This window comes from Fulmarus glacialis, unplaced genomic scaffold (genome assembly GCF_000690835.1).
Source record: "Fulmarus glacialis isolate BGI_N327 unplaced genomic scaffold, ASM69083v1 scaffold9432, whole genome shotgun sequence".
Classification (NCBI taxonomy): Eukaryota; Metazoa; Chordata; class Aves; order Procellariiformes; family Procellariidae; genus Fulmarus; species Fulmarus glacialis.
The window spans coordinates 56,829-80,614 of NW_009198421.1; the positions used below are offsets into that span (position 1 = coordinate 56,829).

The following is a 23,786-nucleotide window of genomic DNA, read 5'->3' on the forward strand; positions in this document are numbered from 1 at the left end:
TCCTGAAGAGCCACACTAGGATTATGGCAACATTGCTGACAAATTTCCACGCATTTTACACATTAAGTAATAGAAAACTGAGTTCCAAGGGCAGAACGGGATACTCCATGCTGAAGTGAAAATTGGTTGTCCTCAACTATTTGTAGTCCATGTCACCAAAGCCTAATGTTTAACTGACTCTTCTAACATGGAGAAACTTGCAGTGCTCAGTATATGCTGGTATTCCTGTTGAGCAGACAGTAGTGGGGAAATAAAGCAGCAAGCAGCCTAACCTGTCCACAAGCTTACAGAACATCCAGCCTGAAGAATAATACTGCAATATTTCCCAAGATGCTTACAAAACACAGTAATTGTTAATACTTCCATGCTTACATCCATTGTTAAACTTGGTCAGACACACCTGAATGAGACACAAACCTAAAAAAAACCAAAAAAGGGTTTCAAGTATTTCCAAAATAGGTCTTTTACTTAGAGGGGGGGATAACCCAGAAGTTCTTCTTTCCTAGAAGCATGACCAGGATAACCTCTAAAACCAGCCAAGGCCAAAAATAATCCCAGCACATCTCTGGATTCAAGAGCCATACAACCAAAGCACTAAACATGGATTTTAACATTTGGGTTAAGACCAAGCCAACACCTTATCTAATAATTTGAGGAAACCACTAATAAAGATGATAACCTCTAGTAAACAAAACATCACATCAGCTTTTTTTGTTTGTTTTAAAGAAAGTTAACAGTCATAGTTACTTAATAGATAATGCTGCCTTCAGAGTTATATTATAGGTGTTCTTGCCGCTGCTACATAGCCTTAGGTGATGGTTATAACAGCTGTGCTGAACAATAAAGCAAGCAAAGATTTTTTTCCCAAAATCAGAAATATACAATTTCCAAAAATGGGAGCAAAAGACAAAAGGTAATGAAAAATACTGCTGAAGAAAGGTTTAATTAAAAAAATCAGGAATTCAACAGTGCCTAAATCTTTATTTTTCATAACCTACATATTTTTTTCAAATTAGACAGTTTTACATTTTATGACACAAAAGGAAACTTAAATTACTGATAGTTTACATGTAAGCTTGATTCCAGTCTTAATGGAAGAAGAACAAAAACAAAAACCCTCAAGAAGGCTCCCATATTACACTTCTATTTCATGAATTGGCAGCTGTTAGGTCTCCTTAGAAATCTTCGATTGTCTGCTGCTATTAGTGTAATAGGTTACAAAGCACATAAAAATCCCTAACTGTAGCTAGCTGAAGGAGATACAGAGATAGGTATGCACCATTACAGTCAGCTGTTGCTCGTGATACACTGCACCACACTCGAACAAGGGCCTTTCTAAGCCAACTGCTGAAGTCTTTGAAGGATAATGCAGCAACATAAAAAATTTGCCACGGTTCACTAAGTTTGCCACTTAGATTTCTAAGTGGCAAATGACAGGGTCATGGTGGGGGCCTGACCTGAAACAATATAAAGTTTTAAAAGCAACCTTTGTTTTTTAAATTCCTGGAAGAAGAGTCTCAGATCCCGTTTTGACTTGTTTTCAAACTGAAAAGCATCACCACACAGTCCTACAAGGTAAAATGCCAATTTTAGTTACTGTATCCCTGAACCTTTAACTCAGCTACTGCTTTTGGGAGGTTTTTCATTTTAAAAGCCACATTTTAATCTCTCTATGTATCGTAGCAACAGTCTGCATGCAACTTCACAACTCTACTCCGAAAACTCCATTTTGTCACTGAGTGGGGGTGGGGTGGGGGGGAATCTCAAAGTAAAATGCAGTAAGGATAAGTTGTATATTACACAGCTATTTGGCGTGTCACTTTTTTTCTTTTTAAAAAAAGCTATAAAAACCACATCAGAGGAAGGTTTAAACTTTCGATGCAACAGACTGTTGCTGGGTAAGCAGTAATTACAGTGTATTGACCTAGCACAAATGGCAGCAGAATACATTAGAACAGCACAACACATCCCGCTGGTCTCAATATATTACCTTAGGTACCAGTTGAGTATTGTGACTAGCTGTACACAGTCGTTGTAAGGAACCACTTGTGGTTGTTTGCAGCTGGTAAGCCTTTCACTTGCAGCAGACAAACAAAACGAATCATACAGCTGGCCTAAACCATACACAACTCTAGCTACCATTTTCACTGCCACTGGGGAAAGGAGAAGCATATTAAAAATCCAATGACAGAACTAGTCGAGCAGTTTTAGTGATGTTGTTAGAGTCCTATCTCCTCCCACAGCATTCACAAGTGCGCTTTTTAAACAAGAAAAATCAACAGATTCCAGCATGCCCTATTTTGACCAATTCTGCAGCATACAACAGGCTGGATTTAAAAGGTCAACTAGTTACCAATTGATGCTTTTAACAGGAAATTTGTCAGGAGTCAACTTCTATAGTTACTTTACGGTTCTATGAATCGTACACTAACGAAAGCACTGATATTCTTGAAAGCAGACAAGTAAGCTTCAGTGTATATTTTTGTAGCAGTCTGAAGTCTTTTTCCAATTAAATTTGATTTTATTAATGACTTAAAATTACAGTTCGACTGCTGAAATTCACTATTTACACTGCAGAACACTTTTGAATTGGTTAAATCGCTTGTTTTTAGAGGGACTTAGGAAAATATTTGAGGGCTTTCAAATAAGACTTTCGTTCCATTTCCCTTTTGCAGTGAAGAGGCAGAGTCAGTTCAGCACACCAGAATAAAATAAGAGAAAGAAAAAACAACAAATTAAAGTAATATTCAAACCACAACATTTAGTTTATCTACATCCAGCTCAACAGCAACATTTATAATATCAATAATTTTTATCAGATTTTTTCTTTAGGGTACCTTTTTATATGTTCTGATTATTTACAACTGTACAAGCAAAGCACACACTTCCAAGTGCACATATTTAATACAGTATTGACTATTTGCATTTACAGGTTTTTCAACAATCTGAAAAAGATCAACTGTTTAAGATCTTTAAGGTATATTACAAAAACTGCTGCTAGTTCCTGTACTACAGTATGTTTACCCAGTAAGACCAGTGACAATAGATACATACTGTAACTGAGTAATTCTGTATTCCACTCATGCTAACCCTCCACGGGGTCAGACCTCATTAACTCTAAGCTGTCTTGTACAAAAGTTAAGGCAAAGTCATTTTCAAGTTTAAATAAAATTCAAGTCTTTAAATATTGGATGGAAATAATTCTTTAAAAAAATCAGTTGTTTAAATAAACATTTTTGTGGAATAAACTGTACTGTCATAGTCAGCAGAACTTCCTGCAGTTTAAACACTTAAAGAAAAACTTTAGGCATTTTAAAACAAAAATAATTTATATTCAACTTTATTAGAAACTTGCTAATTTAGTGCATCCTTGTCCTTCAGAAAGCGCATCACTTCTAAAGTAAATAACTGTGAGAAACCTCATCCCAGAGGTAAATATCAGGGATCTCTTCCTCCACCACACAAAACAAACACCATTATCTCACGTCTTGAAAAATTTAAATCCGTATGCCAATGCTTGTAGTTACAGGAAGATGTCAACACAAGGCTGACTAAGATATGAACTCTTTCAAAGAGCACTTGGGGCAGAGTTTAAAAAAAAGTCTACACAGAGCACAGGGGTAACCAGAACATACAGCGCTGACTCAGTTAACTCCCTTACAAGCACAGGGAAGCTAAGGTTATCAGAAGGCGGCTACAGTGCTTTCTCCTGGTAACATCCACTAACAGGCTTCACCACCATAGAAGCTCACAGACTTAATTCTTTCTATTCACAATGTGCTTTGTATTTGCAAATTATAACATCAGTTTTATTCTGGAGTGAGAAGATGGTTACTTGCTTGCAGTAAGTCAAAAAAGGAAATATTTTAGAATGACTGCTATGGTGCTCCGTAGGATTCATTTTGTGTGTGCAAAACATCAAAAAAAGATTAAATTTTTAAAAACGCTAGAAACAACTACTCGTTTAACCTAAAAGTGCAAGTTCATTTGCTGACACTTAGTACAGCAGCCCAATAAAAAAAAAACTTCAAGGTCACATACTAATTCGTGAAATATATCTACTTCCTTGCACTCTACACACTAGCTGCCGTTATCAGTCTTTTGGACACTTTAGATATGTACTTGCAGACCAGTTTATTAAAAATATTGCAGCAGCACATTTCTGCTTAACAGTTTAGAAAAAACTCACTATACAGAGCTTGCACTCACACAGCCACAGAGAGGCTTAATAAAAAGTTGATTTTTTTAAAGACAAATATTTTACATCTTGAAAAAAATAATCACACTAAGCTTCACCTCCAATTAAGCACCAACCTAAATGTAAGGTTTAGAACAACTATCCAGAAATATCCAGAAAAAATAGAATGTTTGTTCAAGAGGGGAAAAAGTATTTCACAGAAAAATAACTTGCAGGCATTGTTATATGCCTAGTATCACTGCAAGCTCCTAACCAGCAACTCATTCTCAGGTATCTTAGTGGGAACATGGGTTTAATTTGTGGGAAGCAGACCTCTTTTCGAATCCCTCCCAGGTGTTATGTTTCACTGAGGAGATTTTGGAGGGGTATTCTGTTCTTTATTTAAGCGTTTGCCAACGGCTGGAGGGGACGATCTGCGTCCTGACTGTCTCCTCTGGTCTTTGGGTTGTCCAGGATGTGACTTTGCAGGAGGAGGTTCTCTGTTTTTTTCTATTGTTTCTGTGGGCTTTCTTTCTTCTTTCCCACATGCTACAGTGTTTGGCTTCTGTTCTTTCTGGGGTTGCAATGTAGGAGGATCCTTAGTTGTTCTCTGGCAAATTTCTGCATAACTAGGTTTTCGCAGTTCCTGTGAAATCAAAAGCAAACAGGACATCAGAGATAAACAAAGCATCCTGAAGAAAAATATTTACTTTTATGAACAAAAAAGGTAAAGTCTTTGTCCCAAAAGACTGCTGCATTCAAATATGCAGATGAGGGCTTGAGTTTGAAGTTTACAGAAGCTGTACAGACAATAAGGTTCAAGACGAGGTAAAATGCAAAACAGTATGCCAGAAAAATGGGATACTGTGATAGGACAAAATACTTCCAATTCAAGCAAACTCTAAAACAGCTGAAAGACAATGAATACTCTTCATTAATGACAATTTAAATATCAACATATGTATTAATGCTTCTACCTCAAGGATACTACCAAGAAGAGAATTCAGATAAAGAGCTATCATTCACCAAGTTATCTTGAACAATTTTGCACTGTTAATTGCATAATTGTATCATGAAAGTAATCATGAGGCCACCAACATACAAATTTAAGGATGCTGGGCTCACATGATTAAGTAACACTGGGTAGCAATGGAAGCAATATTCTGTTAAATGCATCAAACTGCATCATTAAGACAAGGTGAAGTAATAAGATCACTTACTATGGCAGCCCCATTGACTTGTACCGATTTACATGCAGTACTGAGTGTGGAAGAAGAAAGCCTTTCTGTACTCTGTGTCTCTCTCTGCTGTTTATCCACAACCTTGGAGTCCCTGTAAGCATCCAGCAGGAAGCAAGGCTCATGAAAAGTGAAACTTCAGGATTAGATGAATTATCTAATAATGGGTCTAAAACTTTATTTGACTATAAGAAGTTATAGCTACAGTTTGCCTAGCACATTACGACAAGCATTGCATTTAAAAATGCTATCAAATATTAAAAAAAGATACTCCTGTGGAACTTGACAGTAGCCGTAATTTGTGACATTCTGATAGCATTTGGTTATTCAGTTATCTTACTCCTGTTACTCAAACACCTCGATTTGATTTGCAGGTTCCAAATAAAGTCTTACTGAAAACTTTATTGTATGGACAATGGTACTGCCTACAGGATCTTGGGTTTACTCTCTATGCTTCAAAGCTATCTAAATACAAGACAGTAAGGTATTCATTAAAACTTTTAAATACTTGCAGAGACTAAAACACAACACTAAACTTCTGTCTGCTGAATGACTATTATGACTGAATCACTATTACGATATTGTTCAGAAATTAAGCTTTATTGCCTTTACTACAAGTACAATATACAGCAAAATATTATTTCTTTCATTAAGATTTTAATAGCTATTTACAGTGTTCCACCTAGCCTTCTTATGACAGAAAATGCAAACGTGATTCAGAACAGAATAATTATAGCCATGTAATTAAGTGCTTACTCAGAAGACTGGGATGGCGAAGGAGACCTTTCAAATGTCCTGGGCAATGTAGAAGAAACTGGCAACAACGGCTCTCGAGGAATTCCCGATGGAATAGTGTTTGTACTTGCATCAACATTAATGTTCTGAAGGAGGAAAAAAGGCACAGAAGGGCAATCATAATATCCAATTAATATGGTTTGCCTGAAAATTAACACAATCGGGAAACAGTTTACAAGTTGATTTATAAGGGTAAATTAACTACAGGAAGATACAGAAGGATCCAATATATGTATTGTAACAAATGAGTTTTCTCCTTTACAATTATTTACAAACAGACAAATAAATGACACATTGTGGCTCTTTACCAAAAAGTTGGAAGCTTAGTTCCCTTTGGGACATAGCTGGATGACAAAATCCCTTCTTTCAACCTGGGAATTTTGCACCTGCTAGTGACAAAGAGGGCTTTGCGCCTGTTCACATAACTGTAGTCAGCCTATTAAGACAGAAGTCTCCTAGAGTTATCCACTAAGAACTGTCTTCTTCAAAGCTCTAATTCTGCATCATGCCAATAGCTGGTACTAAAAAACACCTAAGCTTAAAAAAAACCCAGAAGTTTTTGCAAACTAGGATATGACCACCATTTAAAAGTCCCTTTCTTATCCTCTAGTGTGATTTGCTATCAAGCAAAAGAGGCTTTTTCCACAGCCCTCAAAAGATTCTGCTAGTGCCAGGTGATACTGTGCTTCCAGATAAAGGCCAAATAGATGCAAGATGCACACATGAATTTAAATTGTCACAAAATAAGAAAAGAGAAAGAAGACTTTGTATCTTGAAAAACATATTTCTGACATTTATAACCATTTTGTTTGTTTTAAGAAGTGCGATGTTTTTTGTATTGCTTCTGACCTGTCTAACTCTAGAACCAGAACAGATTCTGGTAAGCAGAAGGGAGAGCAATGGGAGAACACAAGCACAGAAGGAACAAGATAGCCACCCCTTTCCCCCACACAGCCACCGTTCAAAGGTCATAAAACGTGAGACTCCTGTGGTCACTGTTAGAAAGGAAAATAGTATTTGATGACATTGTTTTAAATCGGGCAGCATAGATCACTGCAGTAGATTTAAGCCTAGTTTTACTCAAAGTAAAAGTAAAACCATAAAAGGTGGATGTTTAGAAATGAAAGAACAGCTTCTATAGTTTTACTCACTATAATAGCGTGCAAAGGCTTGAAACTGCAAGTTGCTGAGCATTCTGGCCTAAGTTCATCAAAACTTGTAGGTACATGGTTAAGTGTGAATAGCTTCAAGTCAAGCAGACATGCAAGTGCTGTTCCTAGGCCAAAACACTCAGTCCCTGATCTGACAGCACTGCAGTTTCCTAGTTAGAAAATGTGGAATGATTAACACCTGCCATTCCCCAGAGCTACATATAAAAGAGCACAACAAAGCAAAGAGCATAAAGGTATGATGCTTGGATAACAACTGTTGGAAATTATACAACCTAAGTTCACTCAGCTTCTGTACACCAGACTTGCCCACCTATAAAACAAAAGTAGCACTGTGTAACTCTACTTCAGCACTTCATAGCTCTACATCAGGTGACATGAAAAAATGTTGAGATCAAGGTGAAAAGCAGCCTGTATACATTGGCAAGATACTAATGTTAACTCAAACACCTTTGTAGTAGAACACAATCGCTCTTTGGAGCCAGTTACTGTTATTTTATTCCTTATTAATGCCAACAAGGAAAGACGGTGCAATCCCTTTCTTCCACACAATGGTACAGACTAACTCATGCAAGCTGGAAAAAGAAATTGGGAAATCAAAAGGAAGCTTTTTAACGTGACAATGCATTGCACTATCATAAAACCTCAGTGCCTGATATTAAGACTGCCTCTACAGGGGAGAAGTGTAAGTTCCTTACAGGAAGTACAGTGCAAAACAAGTACTAGATTTGTAATCGGAGGAGCAGTGGGTTTTCAGCTGCAGTATCAATAGCAAGTGCTGGAATTATATTTAAAACCTGAAATCTGATAGTCAAAAAACACTTCAGAAATAATAGAGGTAAAATACTTTAAAAATAGAGATATCTTGGCCAAGAACAGACTACAGTCTGGAGTACTGGCTGACAGCGAGTTAAACACTGCTCTTATCATGGCACCGTCCTGTGCATTCGCCCTAAACGCAACCCTGGAATGTAGCTGTCCCTATTACCACTTGCAGGAGACAGAATAGGTGGCTTGTCTGTGCAATCACTGCTTCGGGTGCAGGCTGCCCTGCCGCTTCCTCTTTCCTTTACCAACAAATACCCTCCCTACCCACCCCTGATACGTGGGCACCAAAGAAAACACTTCTGCAATAGACTGGTTTTAGAGAGGAGACACAAGAGAGATTTTGGTGTTTCATCAGGATGCTTTGCACTGCTATATCCAGGGGTTAACTTCTTCAGTTGTGGCACAGCTAGAAAAACACAAGTTAAATTAGAGCTAGCAAAAAAAGCCAATACAGACTTCCATAGCCTAGACTGTTCCATAGTGCACAGGGTTATATGATGGAGGAGAACGTACTGTCACTCACAGATGTCACTCACAGATGGCATGGTAGAGACTGTCCTAAGAATGAAATTATGAACAGCTACTGAACATTAATTTTCAACTGCATCTCTACTACATCTAGAAAGCAGTGGTTGCCAAGTCATTCTGGTATATTTTTATCTTTCCAAGCAATATGGCAAGACAACGCTGGGATCCAGCTGGTTTTGGTAACAGTTCTTGTTCCAGCTATGATGCCTAGTGTACTGAGATTATGTAGGCAGCTTCTTTATATTTCAGTGCTTAAAAGTTTGTCCCTGTCACTTTCAAGTGTTTTATATAGAACTCAGCAATCTGACTTTCAAAGAGAAGGAAAATTTATCACATACTTTTCACCTGAGTCTATCAAAAAGCCTGAGGCAATTATGAACAGCAAAGAGCATATTTTCTAACCTCTGCTATTAACGTCTATTTATTCTGCTGCTCATATTCCACACCATCTCAAAGAGAATACCCAACAAATTCTAAGATATAAGTGAAGGCGGCAGCAGCACATGATTTGACAGCTGTTTTTTGAAAGCATTTCTTATGACCCAGGTAAAACCATAAGTTTCTTTCTACATATAAGCCACGAAATCTGAAAACAAGAGGTATGCAATTCTTTGTTTTCCCAACAAAAATGAATACTGGCTACTCACTCTTTCTTTTGACGTTCCTATTACCACACTGGACAGTCTGTTTTCAAAAAGGTCTTCGGTCTTTAAATTGCCAGCAGCCCCAGGTAATGGAGGAAAGCTAGATAAACCCAATTCAAAGCTAGGAGATGGAGGTTTTGGGGGTGGTGGAGACTGTGTTTGGCCTCTCTGGAATAGAAATAACATGCTGAGGTTACTGCACTGGATGACAGAAAAGGAAGACATGGGACTTTAAACTGTATTTTTTTTTTTGAGTTATATCTGTGAAGCCCTAGAGAGGCTTCCCCCATCCCACCTCCCAAGAAAACCATGCAGTACCGAGGAGCAGATGCTTTCATTTTCCACTGTTGTCCTTAAAATATTTAACTATTATTTAAATGGGATGGCATAAGCATCCTTAAAAATTTCACATGCATAAGCTTTAGTGATACTAGTATAGTAAGAAAAGTCTTCTCACTGACCCTTCCTTCAGGATGGACACTTACACTGACATAGAAAGAAAAACAGACTTTTAGGTTTACGTGTCACGATATAGTGAAAATATAAAGCCCATTTATGTGCAGTTGGTAACATTCTAAATGAAACACAGGAGTCAACAAGAATCTTGTATCATGTTCAGATATATTAAGAAATGGCAAGACAGCATGCCTTGCATGTGGTGTAGACAATGGCAATTTTCATCTAATTAATATGAATTTATATGGTCACGTCGTAAAAATGCAAAGATAAATGTCAAAACTATTTTTGAAACAGTGAGAATTTTCCTAACTAAATCTGAGAAGAAAAACAATGTCCCAGACAAAAAACCCATCAATGGGTTAAATGCAACTATTTTGCACTACAGACAGCAGTTCAGGAGTTAAGAGTACCACAGTTAAAGATCACTTGTGAGGACCACTTGTACTGATTTGTAACGCTAAATTCTATTCACACTGAAAAAATAAAATTCCTTTTGTAATAGGCTGTAACTGGAGTTACCCATTAACTTCATCTACATCATCTAAACAAAGAACTAACTGTTTCATGACTGTGCTCAGGCCTGTGCTAAGATGACCTCTGCTGCAGAATACCAAATACAAAGCAATCTTTGAGACAAGTAGCATTAATATCTTAAATTAGTGAGACCAGGGAAGACTAAATTGCTAACTAAATCTAAGAAAAACAATATCCCAGGCAAAAAAGGAAAAAAAAAAATCAATGGGCTAAATGCAACTATTGATTCTTATTTTGAAAAGGAAAATATTTATGGGTATATAGCCAAGATGTCTGAATGTGAGAACAATGCTTCTGGACAGAAAGGTGTTGCATTACTTACTGTTTTTTCCCCTTCCTTCTCATGAAGAGCAACAGATAGAAAACTACCCTCGAGGTCTTTTCACAACTATAGTTTATGTCAAAAGAAGTGTGTGTTGAGAGGGAAGGAGGGAAAGAATAAATACAGAGGCAAGAACAACGACAGCTCCTAGGACTGCTACTGACCCAGCATTACCCCCCCAGAATACAGTTTACGAGTGCTACAGCAACGGAGGCTGCAAACCTCCAAAAATAGAAGTCAGATGACCTGTCAGAGGGTCATGGAGAGAGACTAGCTTATCCAGCTCAAACTGCAGGAGAAACAACCTTTTTTTTTTTTTCTTCAGAGCAGTTTGTCAAATCACAGCACTCAGTATTCTTAAAGGGGACTGAAGTCCTGCAATAGATAATGCTTTCATATCTATTACAAACATTTTAAGTTACACAGATGAGTCCTAAGAACCCAACATACTAAGAAACAAGCAGCATTAACATCTTAAATTAGTGAGACCAGGGAGGACTTAAATGCATTTTAAGCTGCCAACTGCATAAAATTTCTCAAGTCAACTTGTTATGACAAGTTGAGTTAACTGGCTTATGTCTATAGCCCCAGATACAATCTGATCAAAAAGGTTCATGCTCTCTCTCATGCAAGCATGCCTACTCTCTAATTTTTCCTCTTAAAAAAAAAAAATTCGAAAGAAGTCATCACTCCATTCAAATACAACTGGTTGTAGTGAAGTCCTATGTACACTATCTAATCACTACAGCATCACACAAGAAATAGGATCCCGGATTCAATTATTTCCACAGTCTGAAGGGGTCAGATTTTCATCTTTCACTTCAGAGTACGCTCCTTCCCAGTGTACACAGCTGTGGGTGTGCAGCAGCTCTCACCTCTGTTCAAGTTGCATCACCGGACAGTACAGACTAAAGATTCATGGGCCAGAAGAGACTAGAAGGAACAAGGCTGCACAGGCTGCAATTAAAGCCTGGTGCTGAGAGAGGGGAACCGTAGGTCTCCAAAGAAGTCACATCTACCAGTTTTACATTCAAAGTTAAAATAACCTTTAAAGTCAGCTGCATTGGAAAAGCCTCTCTGCTCAGTAAGAGTGTCCAAGGTAATCTTTTCACTCCAGCCACTCACTTATAGACCTAACTTGTACCACTTCCCTGTTCTTTCAAAGACAGAAAAAAATGTTGATAGGAAAACATCAAATCTAAAAATTGAAGCAGCTTTGAAAAGGCAAAAGAAGTATTGAGAATCCTACATGTAATCTGCTCTCACTGAGCTTTGAGAAGCTTGACAAGAGCTAAAAGCAACCAAAGGGAAGGAACCATTTGTCGTTTTATGCTTTCCAAACCTTGATGCTCCTTTATCCAAGTCCCCTAAGGCTACTCAACAGCAGGAGCCACAAATACACAAATGCAACGATTCCAGACCTTTAAGAAAGTTTTATGGCTCATGCAGTGGGGTTACTTTGCAATTGTAACAAGAATAAGGCAATAATCCGGTTCAATTTCATGAACATGCCATGCGTGGCAAAAATGAATTGCTGAGAAGCGTCTAGTTTTATCAAATCAAACCTTAAGTCCTACAAAAAAATTACATTTTTTTTCTTCTACATAGTGTCTAGTCCAGCCTTTTCAAGTGTCAAGGCTATTTAGGCATTCACCTTGAATTTAAGTTTACCAAAACTGTAATATTTCAATAGTGTTAGTATACCCTTACCGAGTGGTACTTGGAGAGCCATTTAAGAAACAGAACTGACCACTTAATAACTAACATTCTAGCTATACATTATGACACACAGATCTGTAAAATGTTCTTCAATGTCTACATGAGTAATAATCAAGTATCAAGTGTTTTGAACTTTAGCTTAGTTATTTAGCTCTCTCTGAACATGAATACTGGCATGCTGACAAAGTACCATGAAGATGGAAATTTTTTGCTACCATAAAAGAGTAATTTTAACTTTTTCCTGACTTCTGCATTAATGGACAATCTTCTCTGATACCCAAATGCAGTAAACTCATGTGACTCTAGTGAGCTGCTGTCTTCAGTCAACTGTGACATACAATTGCTTCTGCAATTACTTCTCACCTGCTACTCCACATAACATCCATACTATCGCCTTGTTACCCTACTTTTAATCTAGAGGAATACGATCATGAACACTTACTGTAAATTTGTCCTCCCTTTTCTTCCGGTAGCCATATGAGTTTTTCCTAAGGGAATGAAAACAGTTATCAGAACCTTGCCTATAAATGAATGGAAGGCAGTCGGTAAAAACAGGAGAAATTAATTCAAATTGCTATTTCATCCACCTTCATTCTAGACAGGTTATTAAAAAAAAAATGTTTTAGGGAAGAATTTCTAGCAAGCTCTCATTAAAATAAAGGTACAGATCTTACACAAGTCAGCATAAGAATACACTGGTTACAAGTAATTCCTGTGTTAAAAGCATCTCAGTGCTGATTACACATAGGGCTTAGACAAAACCTTTCAATATCCAAAGTAAAGGTTTTAGTCTTTTTTTAATATAGCTATGTAACTTTTGAAATATGGCTAACTATTTTCAGTTCAGGTAAAGCCCCTCCAAAACATTTTCAGCGCTTCTCCCCCTTGCCTGCTTCAGGTAAAGCCCCTCCAAGCAACAGTTTAAAATTTGCAATGCATTCTAACTTGGTTTCAATATATTTCCTAAGTTTTCTGTTTGACTTCTAATCTTCTAAATGTATTCAATACAGAAACATCAGAATATAAATCTAAGTACTGACTATTCCTGTACATTTTTGTAGTCTATAGTTTGAGCAATCGTGCTTCCTATGTCCTTAATCATACTTTCATCCACTAGTTATAACACAATTTGGCAAATTAGATTTAGAAAAGTATTACAATCCTTGCACAAAATACCCACTTAATTTTGCAGTGATACAATACAAGTCTAATATAGGATCACCTGCAAAGACTCAAGTTATCTTCCAATTCAGTAAGTCACTCAAAATGTGATTTACTTACAGACAGAAACACAACCATCATTAAACAAAGCTGCACAGTACTTTTATAAAGCACTTATTAGAACTGTACTGTATTAAAAAAATTCCAAGATAAGCCTGCTAAATTCTCACATTAATATTGATGCCACAAATTTTCAGCTCCCCAGGTGGTTTGTTTTTTTTTTTTGAACTGTGTAACAATAGTTTTCTTAGTTGCATGTAATCCTTTTTCCTCCCTCCATACCAATCCATCATCTTTGTTGTTGTAAATGTCTAATTTGGGCAAAATTTTGATCTTTCAACTGAAAAAATTAACAATGAGCACTGCTAGTACAGGTTCAGGTGCACAATCTACACTGCTGAACAATGGAATGGGCAGAACTGCTTCATTAAAGTCAAACAAATAATATGCAAAAACTTTCTTACAACAGATGAAGAAAGGATAGAGGATTAGATCTTATGGCTATAAATTGTTCATCAGTTGCCATTAATGATTTTCATTTGGTAGAAAGGTATGCAAGTCCATTTTGTATTTGTTCTATATTTAGCACTTTCTCTGAAGTACTTTCCAAGATTTTAGCTTTGAGGAGAGACAGTCTCAGTTTAAAATAGTAATGAGAACCGTACTAGTCCCATACCTCTTTACTAAAAGTAGTTTAGAAGCAGCAATACCAGGTTGTCCAGAGGACAACTACAGAGTACACTCACCTTCCTCTACCTAATCCGGGAGGCGAGTCGACGCTGGTCTGTTCCATCCGTCCAGTTCCTACTTCCCTCTTGGTATAACTCGTAGTAGCATTCTGCATCCGTGTCCTGTTTTGTCCCGGCTGCCGCGTCTGTGGACTCCTGACGCCATTGATTAAACGATCAGCAGAAAAGTTGAATATTGTAGGACTGTCTAGAAGCCCAGGTCCCCTTTCTGCACTGGGTATTGTATGTCGTATATGAGACTTGCTAGGATTCCTACAAATTCAAAAGTCATTTCAACATACGTACTATGAGAGATCTTCTGAGGCCTAAGTCTATACACAGAATTCAGAAGAAGCAAGATCTTTAGTCCTTTATTGCATATTTCATTTAGAAGAATGATAAATATTCATTTTAATAGGTCACGTGAACTATCAAAATTAACCTTTGCACTGTCTATTTTCAACTATGGCTTTACTAAAAACTACTTGAAACTGAAAATACTATATGAATAATCCTGCTGATCACATGCCATCATTCAGAATATTTCATCTGTATACCCTAAATCATGGAACAGACAAGTTCTCAGCTTTCAGACAGTCCATTTACATTTAGAAACAGTATATCCACTAACAATAGCAGGACCATCTGCCCTTTGGCCTCACTTAACCTTGCACCAGGTTCAATTTCACAAGTATTTTCAAGTTAGCTGGTGTTACTAAAACAAGCAGATTAAAGCCCCACATGCCAGATAATAAAATAGCATGTATATTGTTAAAAGATGGTTGAACTTACCTGTTCCTGGGAGGATATTGTCTGAGCGTAGTCAATGGAGAAGCAGCAGGCTTAAAGGTTGGAGATGTGAACCCATTGATAAATCCAGTATTTGGAAATGGTGTTACCTAAAGAATATATTGCATGCTCATAATTATAAACAAACTGAGTACTGTTTTTTCCTAACCCTATATTTTATGTCATTCTATGCAGGGCAGTACTTAAAAGATTGGCTCAAAACAGCAATGGAGCATTTGTCCAGTGCCTTGTAACCAGCTTACAAAATGCTGGTTTTTGAGAAGACAGCCACTACACATATTCAAGTTCTGATAATTTGTTAAGAGGATTGAAAAACATCGAGCCAAAAACCTTGGCCATAAGTTAAGTAACGCTCCTTCTATTTCACACCATACTATGCATGACCTCAGAGTACAGAGATACTTCTTCGTCAGAGTCTCTAACCTACACAGCCTGTAATTGTTTTTCTTATAATTTATAAGTGAATCTCTCCCTAAAAAGAAAAAAAATTCTTTTTAGTTCCTCTTTCTACTTATCTTCCATGTGACACCTAAATAAAGCCTAGTGAGTAAGTGAATGTTAAGTGAACTTTTGATTCTTTTCGTATCTTACCACCTTACTCTACATGTGAATTACTGTCTTGCTGCCTTAAGAAGCAACATTAGCAAAAGATTTTTTTGGGGTGGGTGCATATCAATGTCTTGTATTAACAAAGATATCTCAAAATTTGAAACATGTTCATAGTAATTTCTCCAAACTCACTAGCACACTTTTTTCTGTTTTTTTTTTTTAAACCTGAATAATGAGAAGACACTGAACATACTAAAGGAAAACAAGTTTAACTCATTGCTTTTTTTTTTTTTTTTTTTTTAAAAAACACAAGCAGGACAAACTAGATTTTTCCTCAAATACTATTAAGTACTTGATGAAGTGGTAAGTAGCTTTACAATTTTGAGGATATGTGTTGCCATATTCTAGTTTCAGAACTAAAACCGTATGCCCATACTACTGAGTGTATTTAACCTCAAATTAGAGATGAGATAAAGCACTGCTAGGGTTTATGCCGAAGAAGAAGAGGAGACAAACTTCTGCTGTATTTGCACACAAGTCCCTACATGCAAAGTGCAACCCTGTCTCATGAAAACTATTCCTGTGTCATTGTTCCTCGTGATCCCTGTTCTCCTCACAAGAAATTTCTATTCAAATATAGCTCTTCCTATAGAAGGTTCAAGAAATATCATATTACATTAATGTACACAAAATGCAGCTAACTAATGACAATATGCTGCAAAACAGTGGGAGGCAAAGCTCTGCCAATTAATCTTCTGTTTTTACTAAGAAAAGTATGAGATCTTTAATGCTGGCAAACTTGTAATGTCTTCCCCTAAAGGCCAGGACTAGTAAGCTTTCTGGAATACAAGAAGTTCCAGGATGACAATAGGCAGATACACACTATGCTGTGCTTGAACCTGTGGCCAATTAATCTATGTCTTCTACATCAGTGCCATCCAACTACTTCATTATCCCACAGCAAGACTGTGCAATAGTCAATCTTAGTTTATCTAGAGGAAGAATTCATTGCTGCTTAATAAGGTCGCTTTCTCCTGGAATAACATCATTCACTACGCTACCTTGTCTCCTTCGCATTCTTCATCCCCCTTAAAAAGCTTTCCCCCGCAAGGGCTCTGGCTACCTTCCCTGTGTGTGAAGTGTTTAGCACACCAACTTTTTAATTAGCTTGCTGTTCAGTACACAGGAAGTTTGCTCAAGTTTGTTCGAGGACACTTTAATCCTCTGCCAAAAAAAACCTCTAAAAAGCTTCTAATTTTGAGCACTGCTACCCTAGTTTCTTTTAGCCGCAAGTAAAGAGGCATTTACAGAGGGGAGGAGGAGGTTCCTCATAGGACAACCTTAGTCTCCCAGTTATTACAGAAAACTGTATTCATACTAGTTTTTGTAGGATAACAAAAGGCAGAGTAAAAGGGACCAAGGTAGTTCCGATGGGACTGTCACAATGGAAGAAAAGATGGAAGCAGCATTGCAGGATGAAGTCTTTAGTGAAGGTTTCTTTTGGTAATGGTTAATTACTAATCTTTAGTAAAGAACTGCCTCAAAAACTAAAAGGTTAAGAAGAGAATCACACTGCAGTCTGAGACCAGATGCAATTTTCAAATTATTAGTCTTGTACACCAGAATTTTGAAGAACTGTTTTTCAAGAAGAATCAGTATCTTAAACTCCCCTCTTCAGGATACATATGCTTCCTATGCCTCAAGACTTCATAAGAAAATAATATCAACTTTGAAAATAATGCAGCCATTTCATAATCAAGAGACTTACCAATGAAGGGTCAAGGTAGCTGTGCGTGGCTGACCAGGTCTGTGGGCCAATTAAGCTGTACAATGGAAACTGCTGATGGGGACTGTATACTGGAGGTAAGTAAAAGGATGTTGTGTAACGCTGCTGCGTGTAGAGGTTCATATCCAGAGGTCTATATCCATTCTTTGGCAAAAATGTGTTTATAGCTATTGCCTTTGCTTTTATCCTTGCCTGCAAAGGAGATTAGATGATTTATTACAGCAGCCTTTCAAATTAAATCAGGATGGTTCAAACTAGCAGCTCTCAAATTTTTACTGGACACTTGTCAGTCACTGCTTTCTCCATCAAGGAAGGCAGGAACAGCTGAATGCTTCCCTGCTGGCCTGATGCTGGGATGGATATACCACTGCCAGAAAGGAGGAAAAGGAAAGGTAAAATGGCATGTGCTACATTTCAAAATCTATCTCCAGGTCAAATGGCTGCTGAGACTGGACCACTTAAATTTATACTAGAAAACACAGTGAGCACCACAAAAAACAGAACATATACACACATGCCCCCAAAAACCCATAAAACTATTTACCTTAATCGGTTTTCCTTGGAAAGTTTTCACTTCTTCTCTAAGGTATCTGTAAGCCTTTAAAAAAGTAATTATAAAATTTTTCAAATATAATTTAAACAAAGGAAACTTAAATTTTGACAGGCTAAGCCTAACAATAATTCTTGAAGTGTCTGCTAATGTTAGACTATAGAAAACCCTCATATGTAATCTGCATTCGGCAAGATTTAAGTTATTGCAGAAACGCTTCAGTACCATTAAAACAAGATTTTAAGTCTTACGACTGAAGCATTTCAATGTGTCATCCAAAATATCAATGTTCTTAGTACAAAAAACTATAGCTTTGGCCAGGAAGCCAGGATATGCGACTAAGATAAAACTCTTACAGGGTTATGTTTAATAGTATTGATAACTGGGTATTAGCTAAGGGGAAGCATTATTGGTTTTAGAGGTTTGGGTATTTTTCTTTTTAAATTGTTACACATTTGTAATACAGTTTACGACCCATCAATCCACCCTCATTTACTGTTACATTCTAAAATACTTCAAAAAAATAGTGTTACCTGCTGCGCATCGGCTTCTGATTCAAACGTGATGAACCAATTGTCATTATAGGCAAACTCACAGTTGATAAACTTAGGCAGATTATCTCCTTTGAAAAGTGCTTCAACCTCCTAAGGAAAGTGGTTTTGATAAGAAGGGAGAGAAAAGGGTGGGAGGAAACAAAAAAAAAAATGGATGGACAGAAGAAAACATCAATTTAAAGTGCAGAACTCTGGAACTCCAGGTAAGATAGATAAAAAGCACTTTGGGGCTTACAAAACAGAACTGAGAACTTCAGAACACCTGCAGTAGTGTTAGCTCTCTCCAGTCTCCCCACTAGCTAGAAGGAATTCAAACAAGCATCATCTAAGGCCATACTGCAAGTAGAAGTTTCCTGCTCCCTTTAAATCAGGGGAGATAAACTATTTAGGCCATAGAGAGACACTTAAATTTGGCATCAAGTGCAGAAGAATGTCTATTTCTCCCCTGTCCCCAAAACCAGAGCCACACAAACCTGTGCATACTGCATGGGATAGGCGAACCCCGCCTTTTCAGCAGAAACCTGGAGATAACACTTTATCTCAAGTATCTACAGATTAATATCTTTGAAACCGGGTTTACCTCAAAAACAATCAGCTAGTTTCTACACCTTGGAAAACACACACCTGGGACTTTGTATTTGTTTTAATCCATTTGCATATTATTTATTTTTGTCACAGAGTTCAGGCGAGCAGCATCAAAAAGCAATGCAACTTAGGAGGCCTTACAGTATTTTGGAACTTTGCTGCTTAAATAAAGCCTGACTATGCTACGCCAGAAAACGTATTCTATTAAATCTGTTGGGTTAAGTACAGATTTTCCAGTCTGGCAAATTTAAACACATAATGTATAAAACACTTCACTTCAGACCACCTCTTTTGAAAATAAAGGCTCCTCAGAACTTTGTTGTTCTTAAGCATTTAAGAGCAACCACCCAGTGCTAATGTATCCAACCTGACAGATGACAGCAAAAAAAAAAAAACCCAACCCAATAATATTAAAAGCTAGGCAGTCTTTGAAAAGTTACATTTCATTTAGAAAGCTAAAAGCAGCTGGTATTTTTAAGCTACGTATATAGCATATCTAACTTCTTCCCTTCAATTCTTTAGCATTTTGTTTCATGCTCCTGTTTACTAAGGCCACTTACTTCTTTATTATAATTTTTAATCTGCAGTACTTTTTATTTTTGTATGAATACTATCAAGAGCAGCAATTCTTGCAGAATTTTTATTCTTCCTTGTAAAATTAAATAGAGGGGAAATTAAAATATATCCCCATCATCAAGAATCTGTGCCTTCTCCTTTTTGAAAATTCAAGATGGTTTAATCTATGGCCCAAACATTTTTTTCTAGTCTTTCCATTTGTCATAGTCCCAGCTACATCAGAGTTGCACTAAATACCTTTCAAAAAATGAAGTTCTCCACTCTCGCACTCATTCCACAAGCCAGCGGAGATCCTTAGGGACTTGTTGACACCTCTACCGTCGGCATTATGGAAATGTTTGCAAAGCTTTAAGTACTTTACCCTAACAAGCTTCAAGGTGCAGCAGTGGCATTTTCCATTCTAAGACTTACCTTCCCTCATCTTCATTTGCTATTTATCCAAGGAGCTGAGCGTTAAGTGCATATGGATAAGCCAGAGTCCAAGAAAATTACTGTATCTCTACCAAACACAGCATTGTCAGTTTTTCAGCCCTCTGCAGAGCTACAGGTTTTACCGCAGTCTTCCTATGAGCGACATGCTTCTATCAAGTATATTTATTACCCAAACAGACACAATAAACTAAGGTTTAGAAACATTGTTAGAAACTAACAAACAATGTAGTAAGAAATGTGATATGCTTATTGAAATCTGGAAGAAATCTAACTTCCAAATCCTAAGGGAGAAGCGTTCTTTACTGAACAATTAAACACTTACTTCAATGGGGGTAGATTCAGGTACTTCACGTAAAATCACAATACAGCGATTCTGATTTGGCCTAACTTTTTCCCCCTTCTCATCCACTTGGACTAAAGGCAACGCTAAGAGAGAAAAGACAAAAATGTATTTTAGCTGTCAGCAATCATAATAGCTTTGCACACCAAAAGATTCTGTGGACACAGTTTTACAATGCAAAGCTTTTTGTGCTAAACTTCAATTATTTTTGAACATTAAGAAAAAAGCAGAAGATGACTGAAGATACTTTCAGACATGTGAAACTGAGTAGACATGTTCCTTAAAATCTCCCCACTCTTCCTACTCTTCCAGCCTAGAAAATCCCAATTCATTAGCTTTTACTTCTAAGGCACACATTGAGTCATGTTCTTTTTTGATTCTTACCTTACTGGTAACACCCAGCAGCCTTTTCTGAGAATTTAAACTCACATTATTCTCATTTACACAGATCATTACTCAATACCTCAAATGTGGAGTAGTTTTGATAAAACTGCAGTCCTGTAACTGTGATGGTCTAAAACTGGAAACTGCTTGCTCTATTTAATGCTTTACAGAAAAAGGACGGCATTTTATTGTGATACATAACAAAAAAAGGAAGAGAGATCGAAAATCCAGATTAACAGTCCTATGGCAATAACCAAAATGCTTTCTAACACTGAGGGATTTTTACTTACATCTCAGCACTTCAACAATCAAATCCATATCAGTACTGAGTTTCTTGACATGATCAAGGTTTGCTACTGTCATTATTGGCACATACTGATCACTGTCCATCTGTGATATAAGGTACATGTCACTGGCAAGATTTTCTCTGTTGGGAGAGAAAAAAAAAAATGGGGAGATGTCACAGATGTAACTTCTGCCAATAAACTTGAGACAAAAACTCATCACATAGTTTTTGTTTTCAGCATTTTCACCAACTCCCCGTTCCATTCACCTACTATATTTCACTTCCTAGAAAACATGAAATTGTCTTTTTCTTCCTTCATATAAGAGTATCGGCATCTTCCTGTTCAGGCAGCACATTACCCCCACAACTATGTAATACTGTTAGGAGTTTATTACTTAAATAAACTGACTGTGACTGGTTATGCAGGAGTACTCAGATTAGGAATTGTTCTAGGTTATTAAGACGTGTTTAGGATGTTTTTATCTAGACACAAGCACTGAGAATAATTAAGTACAAGTAAACTGCTTTGATGATCTTGCATCAGTCTCTAGTGGAATGTGTATGATTTAGAGCCCTTAATCTATTTTTTTTTCCTTTTTTAAATTGATCCTTAACTTAAAATATAAAGGGATCTACAGATGCACATACAAAAATGCTAGTTTGTATCAATGCAAATTTAAAAATTATTGGCTTAAACAAAGCTTAGCAAATGGCTTAAGCTACTCAGTTTTAATTTGCCAAAAACCAGTAAGTCAAAAATTCACCTGATCTGTAATTGCTTGTAACTACTCTCACTTCGAAACAATGTATTTGCTAGTTTATGTTTTAGGCCCAGAAGTTTCACATAAGCTTTAAGAGGTACCTCAATACAATACTTTCGAATTTGTGTGTTACTTTCCCCAAATTCTCATACTTTCCACTTGGTTTTAAGTGACAGCTGTGAAATACGTTAACATACATCCCAAGTTAGGTAACTGCATCTTGTTAGTTACCCTCCAGTTTGCGACATTTAGGTATATACATACCTAGATAAGCAGAATTCCAGTGTTTTTTTCAGTAATTCTCGTAAATCTTCCTGACCTTCTGGCTGCAACTGTTCATTTCCACCTAATAATTAAAATACTTAAGTTTAAATTTAGTTCTGCTATATTACACAATAGATATTTTAATCAAGCCATCATGTCTATTACTGGCTGTATAACTAGTAACAAATTTTCAAATTCAATAAATGTTCATTGTGTATTAGTTCACCACCCACCAAAATTGCCCAGGAACACTTTTTAAGACAAAAAACCCCCTGTATCTGACTTCACTTGTTAACCTCTGTTCTCCAAATACATAAAAATTTTAGAAGAGCAGCTACAAACACATCTCAAAGTACTGAACTGATTTAGCTCGTACGTCTGTCTTCCAGTCTTAGGAAACTAACCAATTTCGAGCTGACTAAACCCTGACTAATGCAGTTGACTAATAGAGCAAGTGAGCAATGTAATGGAGGCACTTCGTACTTCTGGCCTCACTCTAAATTCCCAGCACACTAACTCAGAAAAGAGAGTTTCAAAAACGTAATTATGAAATATCAGCAGATATCCAATCAATTAACAACAGATGTGTGATCAATTAACGATCTCTTGGTTAAGGAGAAATTAATTGTTTCTTATACCTGAAAGTTTCAAAATTATCACATGGAAAACACTGATTTCATGTTCATTTTAGTTTAGACCCAGTATACTACAGTCAGTTGAGAGTAAACTAATTGTGTCAGTGGGAGAACTGTTTAAAGATCACAAGTTTAGTGTGGCTCTTTTAGAGATTTACAAAACATTTAGTAATGTTACATAACGTTACATAAATGTAAATTAGTTTTTTTAAAAAGTATTTCACACCAACTATTACCCTCTATATCCTCCCCTTCTTCAGTAACTTTCATCCTTTTCTTCAGCTCTCCTTAACCTTTCTTCTTCCTAAAGCAACTTCTAATTTCCTCCCACCGTTTTGTCCTTCATGTGTTCTATTCTGATATAGATAATGTCAACACTTGAGAAATACACATATCACGTACTAACCATTATTTCCCTTCCCCATCTCCTCTTTCTTCCTTTCCCAAAACCTAGCAAAGACCAAAATTATATGCATTTTTTAAAAATAATAATTAAAAAAATAAAAATCAGATTTCAGACTTGGGACCACCTATGTTACTATTCCATCAAGTGGTGTAGATCCTACCTGCTGTTCAGCTGCTTTGCAACATTATTTGACTCTTGTTAAAAGTTAACTATTTCGGGCATGTAAAGGACATGCCAACAAGTTCTAACATTAAGCTGAGGAACACTGTTCCCTTCTAGAGTGCTAGGCACCATTAATATAATTTTCTATTTGCCAGTTAGTTATTATTTAATATTCCCTAATAGCACCCTTAAGCAGAAAATCAAAGAGAACTTTCAGTTTTCAACACAAGCAAGGATGATGCCACAACTGTGTCTGATTCCAGTTGTCTTGATTCCCAACTATTATGGAGGCTATACTGGTCATTTTAAATACATGTTATAAAATCAGCTAAGCGCAATGAACA

At 36.9% G+C, this 23,786-nt stretch overlaps 1 protein-coding gene across 2 annotated transcripts in view; it reads right to left on the bottom strand.

Moving 5' to 3' along the window:
* Window positions 1-2,020: 2,020 nt before the first annotated feature.
* LARP4B (La ribonucleoprotein domain family, member 4B) overlaps window positions 2,021-23,786 on the bottom strand; it is a 36,579-nt gene continuing 14,813 nt past the window's right edge. Inside the window, exons 4-17 of one of the 2 annotated variants that reach the window (XM_009572892.1) lie at window positions 22,240-22,321; window positions 21,219-21,355; window positions 20,527-20,630; window positions 18,591-18,701; window positions 18,052-18,105; window positions 17,490-17,699; window positions 15,155-15,261; window positions 14,381-14,635; window positions 12,856-12,901; window positions 9,383-9,547; window positions 6,172-6,296; window positions 5,398-5,509; window positions 4,511-4,823; window positions 2,021-2,666 (exon numbers count right to left, since the gene is read on the bottom strand). In XM_009572892.1, coding sequence (XP_009571187.1) covers window positions 4,542-4,823; window positions 5,398-5,509; window positions 6,172-6,296; window positions 9,383-9,547; window positions 12,856-12,901; window positions 14,381-14,635; window positions 15,155-15,261; window positions 17,490-17,699; window positions 18,052-18,105; window positions 18,591-18,701; window positions 20,527-20,630; window positions 21,219-21,355; window positions 22,240-22,321 — 1,790 coding nt within the window. In that variant the 3' untranslated portion in view covers window positions 2,021-2,666; window positions 4,511-4,541. Of the gene's footprint in view, window positions 2,667-4,425; window positions 4,824-5,397; window positions 5,510-6,171; window positions 6,297-9,382; window positions 9,548-12,855; window positions 12,902-14,380; window positions 14,636-15,154; window positions 15,262-17,489; window positions 17,700-18,051; window positions 18,106-18,590; window positions 18,702-20,526; window positions 20,631-21,218; window positions 21,356-22,239; window positions 22,322-23,786 lie in introns of those variants that run through there. The other variant, XM_009572891.1, reaches the window with a different exon arrangement.